Here is a 16,283-nt window from a genome sequence, read left to right as displayed (position 1 = left end):
GAATTTGACTTGCGGCTCACAGTAAATAACGAGTCTCACAGCGTACAGCAGGGCAGCAAACAATTGACCTTCCAAGTAATTTGCCTATTCCTATTTGCTAAATTCTATTTGAATAAATATCTCATATACAGAACGCAATAGAGAAATGTAGGCCAGACAGAGTGGAGAATTCTACCAAAGCAGTGCTTTTTTAAGTGGAAATGACAAACTTTAGAAGCCTTTTTAAACCTTTAATACACTACAAGTTTGAAATATTCTGCATTACAGGAAAATTCTTATCAAAAGAGTGATCAAAGCCTAAAAACTTAAGTTAGGTAGCAGGGGACTAATAGTGAGAGAGAACCAACAATATCAAAATCTAATGACAAGTTTAAGCTTATTAAGAACGAAATGATCCATGCGGGCTGGGAAAATCCCTCCATGCGAGGTTGTAAACCAAATGGCCAATATCCTATCCTCCTACGTGTAACCTTTATTTAACTCGGCAAGTCAGTTAAGAACAAATCCTTATTTACAATGATGGTCTACACCGGCCAAACCTGGACGACTCTGAGCCAATTGTGTGCCGCCCTATGGGACTCCCAATCACGGCCGGTTGTGATACAACCTGGATTCAAACCAGGGTATCTGAGTGATGCCTCTAGCACTGAGATGTAGTGTCTTAGACCGCTGCGCCACTCAGGAGCCCCTATTAACTCTTCTATTCCATTTTTACACTGACTCTATGCACACTCACACAACTCTACACACTCACTCACACACACACACACACACACACACTCACACTCACACGTATTTTTCTCACACACACTTAACACACCCACATTCATACTGACTCTACACACACACACACACACACACACACACACACACACACACACACACACTGCAGCTCCCAATGCAGGCCCATATGTGGGCTGGCCTGCTGATGTTGGGAGTGCCATGATGGCAAGGGGATGGCACAGGGTCAGGGTAGATGGCCTAGCTGTCAGAGAGGGCCAACCAGGCGAGTCCTCTGGATCCTATCTTCCTATCACGAGACTCTAATGCCATGCAGATTAGATTCAGAGACAGACTCAGTGTAACTGGGTTACAGCTCCAGTCGCAACATATACAGTAGCACAGAGAGACAGACAGACAGAGAGACACGCTGCAAATAGCATCAAAGCAGACAAACTGTGAGGTGAGTTCTACGGATGTCTCCCTAACACAGGGAGAGGGGTTGGGGGAGAGGTCTCACTGTACCGTTAAACTCAGTAGCTTACTTTGAGCTCAGCGAGCTGACATCTTTTAAAGAGAGGAGAGAGGAGGAACATAGACTAAAGCTCTGTGGGAGAAACCAACAGTGAGCTCCTTATTGATATGTTTTGAAACAACTACTCAGAGAGGTGCAGCTATGAGGAAAAGCGTTCTGCCCGAAACTATCACTATCTAATCACACATAAATGGCATACTATTCCCTATATAGTGCACTACTTTTGGGCAGGGCCCTATGGCCACTGTGGCGCTGGCTGAAATTAGTGCACTGCTATACAGGGAATAGGGTGCCATTTCAGACTCGGCCATAGACTAGCTTCTGTGGATGGATGAGATGTGTGTTTAGAACAGAGTCATATTCACTAGGAACCAAATGGAAGGAAATGTGGAGGGACCTACCTTAATTTGCCCAATAAGAAACACTTGTTTTCACTTTCCGTTGCAAAATGTTTTGTGTGTAGTAATGAACACGACCCAGTAATGAACACGACCCATTGCAGTGTGCTGCAGAATCATGTTGCCCTGGTTTGGAGAGTGGGCCTTACAGCTTGCCAGTAAAGCTTGGTTTACTGCAGCAGCAAGCAGCTCATTATAAATAGAAATCAATTTCCTCCTCAGGCAGTAAGACAAGGCTGGAGGACTGGAGTTCCACAACCACCAGAAGGCAGAAGGGAGTCCATAATAATAGGGCTAAATGTACACACACACACACACACACACACACACACACACACACACACACACACACACACACACACACACACACACACACACACACACACATACAGGGCATTTCCAAAAGCACGATTCGTCATGGTCCGCCATGGTTGACCAACTTGACCTCCTGCTCTAATACACTGTAAAGAAAATCTAGTTGTTTCAATTTCATATTATTAAGTAACTGGTTCTACAGCCTTTTAAAAAAAATTACTCGGTCAGTGTTACCTGAACTGGCCCTTTTTAGTTATCTCCAACATGAGAAAACATAAGCAGACATTCTTAAACGTTACAGTTTTTAACAATCACTTTGGCACTAATTTCAGAAACTTGTGGTCATTTTTCAAAACTCTAGACACAAAACTCAAAACGGTCATCATTTGTAACACAGGCTGCCCAATGTTCAAAACATTGCATTGTGCATTCATATCTTTAAAGAAACCTTGCACTTGCAGAATCATTGATTCAAGTAACTTATTTATCATGAAATGCCATAAGAACATTAATTTAGATCACCCACACACAAGATACCGATAGTTTCGCTGTGTAGTTGTTCGTACAATCATTAAATATTGTAGTACAAAATATGTGATACATGTTTCGTTATGCTACTACACGTAAATACATCACTGTAAAATAACTAGCAGAGAGAATACTAAAGACACAGTGGAATCCTTGAACAAAATATGACATTTATTGATGAAATACAATAAAATCACAACATTGTTTTCTTTGAATCAACGCAAAAATAATTAGCAACAAAAAAAGAAAAAACAGTCAACTGCAGGTCAACTGCAGGTCAAAAGGTCAACTGCAGTGTTCCTCACCTGGCTTACTGTAAAAAGCAAAACAAACGATTGATTACTTTACTTCTATATTTCCATCAACCCTGTCTTGTAGATTTGGCCACAGGTTCTCATCCATATCACAATGGATGTTTTTATTAGCCAAACATCTTGGGAAGAATCTTCGGGCAGGGTGAATCCAGGCCTGACACTGGTCTGCCGTGATGTCATTGCATGCGTCATCCATGGCCTGGAGAAGGGTGGCTTGTTCCTGAGGGCACCTATTATATACTCTTCCACCTCCAAAGGAGAGTATGGGGGTAAGTACAGGGTGGTAAATTGTGGATGGGCTTGAAACCATACTTGCACTATTTGAGCATGGTAGAACCTGACATTATCCCACACAATGACATAGGTCATGCCATCAGCTCTACAGACCTGATTTAGCTCATCAAGGAAGGTTACATTTGAACAGTGAATCATGTGGCTGCCTGCACCTCAATACAGTGCCTTGAGAAAGTATTCACCCCCCTTGAACTTTGCGACCTTTTGCCACATTTCAGGCTTCAAACATAAAGATATAAAACTGTATTTTTTTGTGAAGAATCAACAACAAGTGGGACACAATCATGAAGTGGAACGACATTTATTGGATATTTCAAACTTTTTTAACAAATCAAAAACTGAAAAATTGGGCGTGCAAAATTATTCAGCCCCTTTACTTTCAGTGCAGCAAACTCTCTCCAGAAGTTCAGTGAGGATCTCTGAATGATCCAATGTTGACCTAAATGACTAATGATGATAAATACAATCCACCTGTGTGTAATCAAGTCTCCGTATAAATGCACCTGCACTGTGATAGTCTCAGAGGTCCGTTAAAAGCGCAGAGAGCATCATGAAGAACAAGGAACACACCAGGCAGGTCCGAGATACTGTTGTGAAGAAGTTTAAAGCCGGATTTGGATACAAAAATATTTCCCAAGCTTTAAACATCCCAAGGAGCACTGTGAAAGCGATAATATTGAAATGGAAGGAGTATCAGACCACTGCAAATCTACCAAGACCTGGCCGTCCCTCAAAACTTTCAGCTCATACAAGGAGAAGACTGATCAGAGATGCAGCCAAGAGGCCCATGATCACTCTGGATGAACTGCAGAGATCTACAGCTGAGGTGGGAGACTCTGTCCATAGGACAACAATCAGTCGTATATTGCACAAATCTGGCCTTTATGGAAGAGTGGCAAGAAGAAAGCCATTTCTTAAAGATATCCATAAAAAGTGTTGTTTAAAGTTTGCCACAAGCCACCTGGGAGACACACCAAACATGTGGAAGAAGGTGCTCTGGTCAGATGAAACCAAAATTGAACTGTTTGGCAACAATGCAAAACGTTATTTTTGGCGTAAAAGCAACACAGCTCATCACCCTGAACACACCATCCCCACTGTCAAACATGGTGGTGGCAGAATCATGGTTTGGGCCTGCTTTTCTTCAGCAGGGACAGGTAAGATGGTTAAAATTGTTCTCATCCATATCACAATGGATGTTTTTATTAGCCAAACATCTTGGGAAGAATCTTCGGGCAGGGTGAATCCAGGCCTGACACTGGTCTGCCGTGATGTCATTGCATGCGTCATCCATGGCCTGGAGAAGGGTGGCTTGTTCCTGAGGGCACCTATTATATACTCTTCCACCTCCAAAGGAGAGTATGGGGGTAAGTACAGGGTGGTAAATTGTGGATGGGCTTGAAACCATACTTGCACTATTTGAGCATGGTAGAACCTGACATTATCCCACACAATGACATAGGTCATGCCATCAGCTCTACAGACCTGATTTAGCTCATCAAGGAAGGTTACATTTGAACAGTGAATCATGTGGCTGCCTGCACCTCAATACAGTGCCTTGAGAAAGTATTCACCCCCCTTGAACTTTGCGACCTTTTGCCACATTTCAGGCTTCAAACATAAAGATATAAAACTGTATTTTTTTGTGAAGAATCAACAACAAGTGGGACACAATCATGAAGTGGAACGACATTTATTGGATATTTCAAACTTTTTTAACAAATCAAAAACTGAAAAATTGGGCGTGCAAAATTATTCAGCCCCTTTACTTTCAGTGCAGCAAACTCTCTCCAGAAGTTCAGTGAGGATCTCTGAATGATCCAATGTTGACCTAAATGACTAATGATGATAAATACAATCCACCTGTGTGTAATCAAGTCTCCGTATAAATGCACCTGCACTGTGATAGTCTCAGAGGTCCGTTAAAAGCGCAGAGAGCATCATGAAGAACAAGGAACACACCAGGCAGGTCCGAGATACTGTTGTGAAGAAGTTTAAAGCCGGATTTGGATACAAAAATATTTCCCAAGCTTTAAACATCCCAAGGAGCACTGTGAAAGCGATAATATTGAAATGGAAGGAGTATCAGACCACTGCAAATCTACCAAGACCTGGCCGTCCCTCGAAACTTTCAGCTCATACAAGGAGAAGACTGATCAGAGATGCAGCCAAGAGGCCCATGATCACTCTGGATGAACTGCAGAGATCTACAGCTGAGGTGGGAGACTCTGTCCATAGGACAACAATCAGTCGTATATTGCACAAATCTGGCCCTTATGGAAGAGTGGCAAGAAGAAAGCCATTTCTTAAAGATATCCATAAAAAGTGTTGTTTAAAGTTTGCCACAAGCCACCTGGGAGACACACCAAACATGTGGAAGAAGGTGCTCTGGTCAGATGAAACCAAAATTGAACTTTTTGGCAACAATGCAAAACGTTATTTTTGGCGTAAAAGCAACACAGCTCATCACCCTGAACACACCATCCCCACTGTCAAACATGGTGGTGGCAGAATCATGGTTTGGGCCTGCTTTTCTTCAGCAGGGACAGGTAAGATGGTTAAAATTGATGGGAAGATGGATGGAGCCAAATACAGGACCATTCTGGAAGAAAACCTGATGGAGTCTGCAAAAGACCTGAGACTGGGACGGAGATTTGTCTTCCAACAAGACAATGATCCAAAACATAAAGCAAAATCTACAATGGAATGGTTCAAAAATAAACATATCCAGGTGTTAGAATGGCCAAGTCAAAGTCCAGACCTGAATCCAATCGAGAATCTGTGGAAAGAACTGAAAACTGCTGTTCACAAATGCTCTCCATCCAACCTCACTGAGCTCGAGCTGTTTTGCAAGGAGGAATGGTAAAAAAATTCAGTCTCTCGATGTGCAAAACTGATAGAGACATACCCCAAGCGACTTACAGCTGTAATCGCAGCAAAAGGTGGCGCTACAAAGTATTAACTTAAGGGGGCTGAATAATTTTGCACGCCCAATTTTTCAGTTTTTGATTTGTTAAAAAAGTTTGAAATATCCAATAAATGTCGTTCCACTTCATGATTGTGTCCCACTTGTTGTTGATTCTTCACAAAAAAATACAGTTTTATATCTTTATGTTTGAAGCCTGAAATGTGGCAAAAGGTCGCAAAGTTCAAGGGGGCCGAGTACTTTCGCAAGGCACTGTATATAGAGTATATAGAGTAGGGAGCTTTAGATGTTGTTTGACCAAACATTAGAACGGGCAAGATGAGTAATCTAAGCAACTTTGACCGTGGTATGATTGTTGTTGCCACACATGGTGATTCCAGAATCTCAGAAACAGCTGCCTTCCTGGGATTTTTACGCACTACAGTCTCTAGAGTTTATAGAGAATGGTGCGATAAACAAAACACATTCAGTGAGCGGCAGTTCTGCGGGCAAAAACACCTTGTTAATGAGAGAGGTCAGAGGAGAATGTCCAGACTCATTCAAGCTAACAGAAAGGCCACAAATGGTCAAATAACATCTGTTAAAAACAGTGGTGTGCAGAAGGGCATCTCTTAACGTACAACACCGTGAATAATTCAGGCTGTTGTGGAGTTAAAAGGGGGTCCTACCCAGTACTAGATAGGTGTACCTAATAAAGTGGCCTGTGAGTGTACAGTAATGTCAAACCTGAAAACATGGTCTGGAAAAGTGGTACATGGAACCATAGAAACAGTGTCTGATAAAGAATGATGATGAAACATTACATCCATAGATAGTGTAGTCCAATTGGTTCATGTTCCACGGTAATTGGTGTCAATGGATCTCGTTATCCTGAAACTTTCATGATCTAAACATGGAATATTGTTAGTCAGTTTCCGTAAAACTATGCATTAAGAGTAACGCAACAGTTACTTATCATTTTGAGCAGTTGTATCAATTGATAGTTAGATCATTATAATGAAATTAATAGACAGTCATTTCAGATGTAATGTGTGAATTGCATTTTAAAATGGTAATACTTTGATGTTTTAAGATGTGTCATTTTGAACTTTATGTGTATTGTATCCAAGCAATTGGAAAAAGTGTTAAGAGTTTTGAGAAATTTGCATTTTGATCATTGGTTGTGAGTTTTGTGTCTAGAGTTTTGAAAAAGGACATCAAGGTTTCGAAATTAGTTCCAGAGTGATTGTAAAAAACTGTAACTTAAAGTGTTAACTTAATGTGTTTTCGCAAATTGTCTCATATGTTCGTTCAACTCTATATTTTGGGCATCTTACCTAAAAAATATATGTGGAATTAGTTACTTTTAACATAGAATGTTTTCAATGTACATGATCACATTGTGAATGTTCATTTATACAGCAGTTAATATTCAACATCTCCTCACTTGGGATTTGAACTCACAACCTCTTGGTAGAAAGCAGTCCAATTTTCCTGCTACGCCACCATGTGTGTCAACAACTGATTTCACCTGTATTGCTACACTTTTCGCTTCAATGTAAATCTCAGCTCTGTTAAAATTACACTCAAGAAAAACTATTTTATTGATCATAGTGATTCAGGAGTACCATTAAAACAGAGTAATATGACCCACCAACATTAGACAACTATACAAAAAAAACTACAATTGCTTAAATAAGTAAATAAAATCAATGATGTGAGAATAGTCAGATGAACTGATAATTGACACAGACATGGTGGTGTAGCAGGAAGGTCAGAATGACATCAACCAAGAGGTTGTGAGTTCAAGTCCCAGATTAGAAAATGTTTCAGTAATCATTACTGTATAAATGTACATGCAAAATGTATGTCAATGTGTATCAATTATATATGTTGAAAACATTGCTTGTTCCTGATAACTTCCTTGTCAAAAAGTTTGGAATGAGTGCTCTGAAAAGATCACCCTGAAAGGCTCTAACAGACACCTTATTGAAGAACAGTCACACACACACACCTGTCTGAGAGAGTGTTGCCTTTTCTCTGCACATGCCTGTCTCCACCTGTCTGGGAAACAGCCAGGGAGACATAGGGCCTGTCTGCCCCATCCTTCCTTTTTTGAGGTCATTTGTGACTGCTCTCTGTAAGACTCAGAGCTCCCGGGAGGCAGCTCCTCCTGCTGAAGATAGCTGAGCAGAAAGCACCCTGGAACAATGACCTTTTCACTGTGTATATGATTCATACGTTTCAACCTTCATAGGGCAACATGCACATGGAGCATTCTGGCTGCTATCATGTTAGTGTGTGTGTCTGTATCACTGTTGTTGGACAATACTATTCACTTTAATTCACCTCACCCAATGGGGACAAAATGACACTGACTTGTGGAGACTAAATTGACCGCAGAGAAACTAGCCGAGAATGAAATGACGCTACATTAGGTGAACAAATATAGTCTCAAATGACTGCAAATATATCAATAGTCTCAAATGACCGCAGATATACCAATAGTCTGAAATGACCGCAGATATACCAATAGTCTGAAATGACCACAGATATATCAATAGTCTGAAATGACCGCCGATAAACCGAGTCTGAAATGACCGCAGATATACCAATAGTCTGAAATTACCACAGATTAACCAATAGTCTGAAATGACCGCAGATATACCAATAGTCTGAAATTACCGCAGATATATCAATAGTCTGAAATGACCGCAGATATACCAATAGTCTGAAATGACTGCATATATACCAATAGTCTGAAATTACCGCAGATATACCAATAGTCTGAAATTACCGCAGATATACCAATAGTCTGAAATTACCGCAGATATATCAATAGTCTGAAATGACCGCAGATATACCAATAGTCTGAAATGACTGCATATATACCAATAGTCTGAAATTACCGCAGATATACCAATAGTCTGAAATTACCGCAGATATACCAATAGTCTGAAATGACCGCAGATATACTAGATCAGGGCTGTTCAATGTCGGTCTTGGAGGGCCCAAACACTTCTGATTTCATCCTCTCCTTCTAATAAGGGACTGATTCAGACCTGGGACACCAGGTGAGTGCAACAAACTACCAGGTAGAAACAAAAACCAGAAGTGTTTCAGCCTTTCAGGACCGGAATTGAACAGCCCGTACTAGATGATCCAATGGAGACTGAAATGACCATGGGTGAAGTACAGATTAGGGGGACCACAGCACAGATGGTCCAGTACAGTAACATCGATCAGGCAGACTGCTAGAACAGAAACACATCCTGTGATCCCACAGCTTTGCCTTGTTGTTTATATGGGCATTATGTTGGTTACATGTACTGTTTACTGTCTGTTAGCCTCTTGTGGTATTTTGGTTTTCACATGGCGTGTGTCATGTCAGAGGAGTATGTGACCGAGGTTGTGTGTGTATGTGTGTGTGTGTGTTTGTCCATGTGTCTGTGACAGTGGAGGTTGGCTGTGGCTGTAACTGTAGCTGGCGTGGCAGCAGTGTCTCTGGACTCCAGTGGAGATGATGGCAGAAGTGTGTGTTTAGTCACTTAACTAACTGCTCATTTGTGGCTCACGCTACGACACCCCCTTCTCGTTATCCCTAATGTGCGTGCACATGCGTGTGTGTGTTTATGTGTGGGTGGTAAAGCAGGGCATTGATAGACAATGTATGCCCGTCCAGCCTGTCTTGTCTAGAAGGAAACACTGGGCCTATTTATCCCTATAGAATGTTAATGGGAATTCATGTACAGTGAGGCAAAAAAGTATTTAGTCAGCCACCAATTGTGCAAGTTCTCCCACTTAAAAAGATGAGAGAGGCCTGTAATTTTCATCATAGGTACACTAAAACTATGACAGACAAAATGAGAAAAAAAATTCCAGAAAATTACATTGTAGGATTTTTAATGAATTTATTTGCAAATGATGGTGGAAAACGTTTTCTGTAAGTCTTCACAAGGTTTTCACACACTGTTGCTGGTATTTTGGCCCATTCCTCCATGCAGATCTCCTCTATAGAGCAGTGATGTTTTGGGGCTGTTGCTGGGCACACCGACTTTCAACTCCCTCCAAAGATTTTCTATGGGGTTGAGATCTGGAGACTGCCTAGGCCACTCCAGGACCTTGAAATGCTTCTTACGAAGCCACTCCTTCGTTGCCCGGGCGGTGTGTTTGGGATCATTGTCATGCTGAAAGACCCAGCCAGGTTTCATCATCAATGCCCTTGCTGATGGAAGGAGGTTTTCACTCAAAATCTCACGATACATGGCCCCATTCATTGTTTCCTTTACACGGATCAGTCGTCCTGGTCCCTTTGCAGAAAAACAGCCCCAAAGCATGATGTTTCCACCCCCATGCTTCACAGTAGGTATGGTGTTCTTTGGATGCAACTCAGCATTCTTTGTCCTCCAAACACGACGAGTTGAGTTTTCACCAAAAAGTTATATTTTGGTTTCATCTGACCATATGACATTCTCCCAATCTTCTTCTGGATCATCCAAATGCTCTCTAGCAAACTTCAGATGGGCATGGACATGTACTGGCTTAAGCAGGGGGACACGTCTGGCACTGCAGGATTTGAGTCCCTGGCGGCGTACTGTGTTACTGATGGTAGGCTTTGTTACTTTGGTCCCAGCTCTCTGCAGGTCATTCATTAGGTCCCCCGTGTGGTTCTGGGATTTTTGCTCACCGTTCTTGTGATCATTTTGACCCCACGGGGTGAGGTCTTGCGTGGAGCCCCAGATCGAGGGAGATTATCAGTGGTCTTGTATCAAATCAAAATCAAATCAAATGTATTTATATAGCCCTTCGTACATCAGCTGATATCTCAAAGTGCTGTAGAGAAACCCAGCCTAAAACCCCAAACAGCAAGCAATGCAGGTGTAGAAGCACGTATGTCTTGTATGTCTTCCATTTCTTAATAATTGCTCCCACAGTTGATTTCTTCAAACCAAGCTGCTTACCTATTGCAGATTCAGTCTTCCCAGCCTGGTGCAGGTCTACAATTTTGTTTCTGGTGTCCTTTGACAGCTCTTTGGTCTTGGCCATAGTGGAGTTTGGAGTGTGACTGTTTGAGGTTGTGGACAGGTGTCTTTTATACTGATAACAAGTTCAAACAGGTGACATTAATACAGGTATCAAGTGGAGGACAGAGGAGCCTCTTAAAATAAGAAGTTACAGGTCTGTGAGAGCCAGAAATCTTGCTTGTTTGTAGGTGACCAAATACTTATTTTCCACCATAATTTGCAAATAAATTCCTTCAAAATCCTACAGTGTGATTTTCTGGAGAAAAAAAATCTAATTTTCTCTGTCATAGTTGAAGTGTACCTATGATGAAAATTACAGGCCTCTCTCATCTTTTTAAGTGGGAGAACTTGCACAATTGGTAGCTGACTAAATACATTTTGCCCCACTGTATCTATATAATTTATCATGTAAGTTAGGCTCCTGCAATGATTAGTTGAAGGAGTCAAATTATGAATTACTGAACATATGAATGAATGAATCAGGAAATCTAACTAGTATGCCTAATCATGTTTTCTAATTATGGTTAAAACCATTAACATCTAGGTCTCATTGAAATACTATCAACATGCTCAGGGACCCAGATATATCAAGCATCTCAGAGTAAGTGTGCTAATTTATGATCAGATTTGCCTTTTAAGATCACAGTGAAAAAGGTTACACAGGCAGGGAACACCTGTCCCACGATCAGCACTCAATTTCTGAGACATTTGATACATACGGCCCCAGATCTCTAGACGAGTATAAGACTGAGAGTGAGAATATGCTGAACGTGTTAGCAGCTGCTATCTGATCTATGTCCTTACCAAAGACAGCATGTCAAAGTGCACCAGGCCATGGGAGCAGGAGGAGGTTTCTGCCGTCGTCACACTGTCTTGACTTTTCCACAGGTGATCTGGTGCTCATGCAATAATATGCTATGCAGCTCTGAGGCAGAACGTTAACCTGTACTTATGCACACAGGACGCACACGTGCACACGCACACACACACACACACATCCATGCACATCCCTTGTTCGAAACATCCCATTTCCATTTGAGAGCAGTGTGTCCAGCCCATCCTCCATTTCTCTGTCCTTCAACCAGTAGGCCTCTCCACAGATGACTCACTGTATGTGCCAACGTGTATGTGTCAGTTATATGCTTAACTACATCTGTGTGCGAGTGCAAATGTGTTTTAGTGGTGTGTGTGTGTGTATGTGCGCGCGTGTGTGTGTGCGTACACGTGCGTTTGCGTATGTGTGCGTGCGTGCGTGGATGTGTGTGTGTGTGTGTGTGTGTGTGCGTGCGTGCGTGTGTGTGTGTGTGTGTGTGTGTGTGTGTGTGTGTGTGTGTGTGTGTGTGTGTGTGTGTGTGTGTGTGTGTGTGTGTGAGAAAGAGAGAGAAATAATGTCAGCACAATGTACTGCACAGTATGTCTACATGATACTGTGTGTCCTTGAATCATGTGAGCAGCATGTTTGCCTAGTATCTATTTGCGCACTGCAGTATTTGGCGTTGTTAATTTTGCCAGCTATTTTAGATTTAGATTGTCTTAAAATACCTTTTAGTCTTAGTCACTTTTTAGGCATTTCATTCTTTGTTAGTTTTTTTCCCATCAGAAAAAAGTAACCTGTGGTGCGAGAGCGGCAACACAGATTACCAAATAACAGCACACACAGGAAAACAGAGGTTCTGATGTGATCAAAGCCAAAAAAAGATTACATGAAAGGAAGAGAGAGTAAACATTATTGTTTCTAGTTTAGGTTAGTTATTTGTGATGCGTACTGGCTTCGCATCAGTTAAAAGAATTGACAAGTTTTTTATTTTTTATTTTTTTATTTCACCTTTATTTAACCAGGTAAGCTAGTTGAGAACAACTTCTCATTTACAACTGTGACCTGGCCAAGATAAAGCAAAGCAGTGCGACACAAACAACAACACAGAGTTACACATGGAATAAACAAACGTACAGTCAATAACACAATAGAAAAAGTCTATATACTGTGTGTGCAAATGGCATAAGAAGGTAAGGCAATAAATAGGCCATAGTAGCGAAGTAATTACAATTTGGCAAATTAACACTGGAGTGATTTATGTGCAGATGATGATGTGCAAGTAGAAATACTGGTGTGCAAAAGAGCAGAAAAGTAAATAAAAACATATGGGGATGAGGCCTCCTTTCGGAAAAGCTGACCGCGACTCCATTTTGTTGCTACCAGCCTATAGACAGAGACTAAAACAGGAAGCTCCCGCGCTCAGGTCTGTTCAACGCTGGTCCGACCAATCTGATTCCACGCTTTAAGACTGCTTAGATCACGTGGATTGGGATATGTTCCGCATTGCGTCCAACAACAACATTGACGAATACGCTGTTTCGGTGAGCAAGTTTATTAGAAAGTGCATCGGTGATGTCGTACCCACAGCGTCTATTAAATTGCGAAACCAGAAACCGTGGATTGATGGCAGCATTCGTGCGAAACTGAAAGAGCGAACCACTGCTTTTAACCAGGGCAAGGTGACCGAATACAAACAGTGTAGCTATTCCCTCCGCAAGGAAATCAAACAAGCTAAGCGTCAGTATAGAGACAAAGTAGAGTTGCAATTCAACGGCTCAGACACAAGAAGTATGTGGCAGGGTCTACAGTCAATCACGGATTACAAAAAGAAAACCGGCCCCGTCGCGGTCCAGGATGTCTTGCTCCCAGACAGACTAAATAACTTCTTTGCTCGCTTTGAGGACAATACAGTGCCACTGACAGGGCCCGCAACCAAAACCTGCGGACACTCCTTCACTGCAGCCGACGTAAGTAAAACATTTAAATATGTTAACCCTCGCAGGGCTGCAGGCCCAGACGGCATCCCCAGCAGCGTCCTCAGAGCATGCGCAGACCAGCTGGCTGGTGTGTTTACGTACATATTCAATCACTCCTTATCCCAGTCTGCTGTTCCCACATGCTTCAAGAGGGCCACCATTGTTCCTGTTCCCAAGAAAGCTAAGGTAACTGAGCTAAACGACTACCGCCCCGTAGCACTCACTTCCATCATCATGAAGTGCTTTGAAAGACTAGTCAAGGACATATCACCTCTACCCTACCTGACACCCTAGACCCACTCCAATTTGCTTACCACCCCAATAAGTCCACAGACGACGCAATCTTAATCACACTGCACACTGCCCTAACCCATCTGGACAAGGGGAATACCTATGTGAGAATGCTGTTCATCGACTACAGCTCAGCACCATAGTACCCTCCAAGCTCGTCATCAAGCTCGAGACCCTGGGTCTCGACCCCGCCCTGTGCAACTAGGTACTGGACTTCCTGACAGGCCGCCCCCAGGTGGTGAGGGTAGGTAACAACATCTCCACCCCGCTGATCCTCAACACTGGGGCCCCACAAGGGTGCGTTCTGAGTCCTCTCCTGTACTCCCTGTTCACCTACAACTGCGTGGCCATGCACGTCTCCAACTCAATCATCAAGTTGCGGACGACACTACAGTGGTAGGCTTGATTACCAACAACGACGAGACGGCCTATAGGGAGGAGGTGAGGGCCCTCGGAGTGTGGTGTCAGGAAAATAACCTCACACTCAACGTCAACAAAACAAAGGTTGATGATCGTGGACTTCAAGAAACAGCAGAAGGAGCACCCCCCTATCCACATCGACGGGACAGTAGTGGAGAGGGTAGTACGTTTTAAATTCCTCAGCATACACATCACGGACAAACTGAATTGGTCCACCCACACAGACAGCGTTGTGAAGAAGGCGCAGCAGCGCCTCTTCAACCTCAGGGGGCTGAAGAATTTTGGCTTGTCACCAAAAGCACTCACAAACTTCTACAGATGCACAATTGAGAGCATCCTGTCGGGCTGTATCACCGCCTGGTACGGCAACTGCTCCGCTCACAACCGTAAGGCTCTCCAGAAGGTAGTGAGGTCTGCACAACGCATCACCGGGGGCAAACTACCTGTCCTCCAGGACACCTACCCGATGTCACAGGAAGGGCATGAAAATCATCAAGGACAACAACCACCCGAGCCACTGCCTGTTCACCCCGCTATCATCCAGAAGGCGAGGTCAGTACAGGTGCATCAAAGCAGGGACCGAGAGACTGAAAATAGCTTCTATCTCAAGGCCATCAGACTGTTAAACAGCCACCACTAACATTGAGTGGCTGCTGCCAACCCACTGACTAATAATGGAAATTGATGGAAATTGATGTGAAAAATGTATTACTAGCCACTTTAAACAATGCCACTTAATATAATGTTTACATACCCTACATTACTCATCTCATCTCATATGTACAGTATATGTATATACTGTACTCTATATCATCTACTGCATCTTGCCATCTTTATGTAATACATGTATCACTAGCCACTTTAAACTATGCCACTTTTATGTTTACAAATCCTGCATTACTCATCTCATATGTATATACTGTACTCGATACCTTCTACTGCATCTTGCCTATGCCGTTCTGTACCATCACTCATTCATATATCTTTATGTACATATTCTTTATCCCTTTACACTTGTGTGTTTTAGGTAGTAGTTGTGGAATTGTTAGGTTAGATTACTCGTTGGTTATTACTGCATTGTCGGAACTAGAAGCACAAGCATTTCGCTACACTCACATTAACATCTGCTAACCATTTGTATGTGACAAATAAAATTTGATTTGATTGAGGTAGGTAGGTAGATTGGATGGGCTATTTACAGATGGGCTGTGTACAGCTGCAGCGATCGGTTAGCTGCTCAGATAGCTAATGCTTAAAGTTAGTGAGGGAGATATGTCTCCAACTTCAGCGATTTTTGCAATTCGTTTCAGTCATTGGCTGCAGAGAACTGGAAGGAAAGGTGGCCATTGAGGTGTTGGCTTTGGGGATGACCAGTGAGATATACCTGCTTGAGCGCTTGCTACGGGTGGGTGTTGTTATGGTGACCAGTGAGCTGAGATAAGGTGGCGCTTTACCTAGCAAAGACTTCCAGATGACCTGGAGCCAGTGGGTCTGGCAACGAATATGTAGTGAGGTCCAGCCAACGAGAGCATACAGGTCGCAGTGGTGGGTGGTATATGGGGCTTTGGTGACAAAAGGGATGGGACTGTGATAGACTGCATCCAGTTTGTTGAGTAGAGTGTTGGAGGCTATTTTGTAAATGACATCGCCGAAGTTGAGGATTGGTAGGCTAGTCAGTTTTACGAGGGTATGTTTGGTAGTGCAAGTGAAGGAGGCTTTGTTGCGAAATAGGAAGCCGATTCTACA

General features: G+C 42.6%; 1 protein-coding gene across 1 annotated transcript in view; it reads left to right on the top strand.

Moving 5' to 3' along the window:
* The window catches only part of LOC100135991 (calcium channel, voltage-dependent, L type, alpha 1D subunit, a), a gene marked incomplete at its 5' end in the record, with an annotated part of 126,943 nt that overhangs the window by 11,688 nt on the left and 98,972 nt on the right, over window positions 1-16,283 (top strand). Inside the window, 1 exon segment of the mRNA NM_001124328.1 lies at window positions 11,005-11,016. Within this exon segment, the coding sequence (NP_001117800.1) occupies window positions 11,005-11,016 (12 nt within the window).

Source organism: Oncorhynchus mykiss, chromosome 7 (assembly GCF_013265735.2).
Source record: "Oncorhynchus mykiss isolate Arlee chromosome 7, USDA_OmykA_1.1, whole genome shotgun sequence".
Lineage (NCBI taxonomy): Eukaryota > Metazoa > Chordata > Actinopteri > Salmoniformes > Salmonidae > Oncorhynchus > Oncorhynchus mykiss.
Note: the sequence above shows the minus strand (reverse complement) of the source record. Positions and strands in the feature narration are given on the sequence as shown.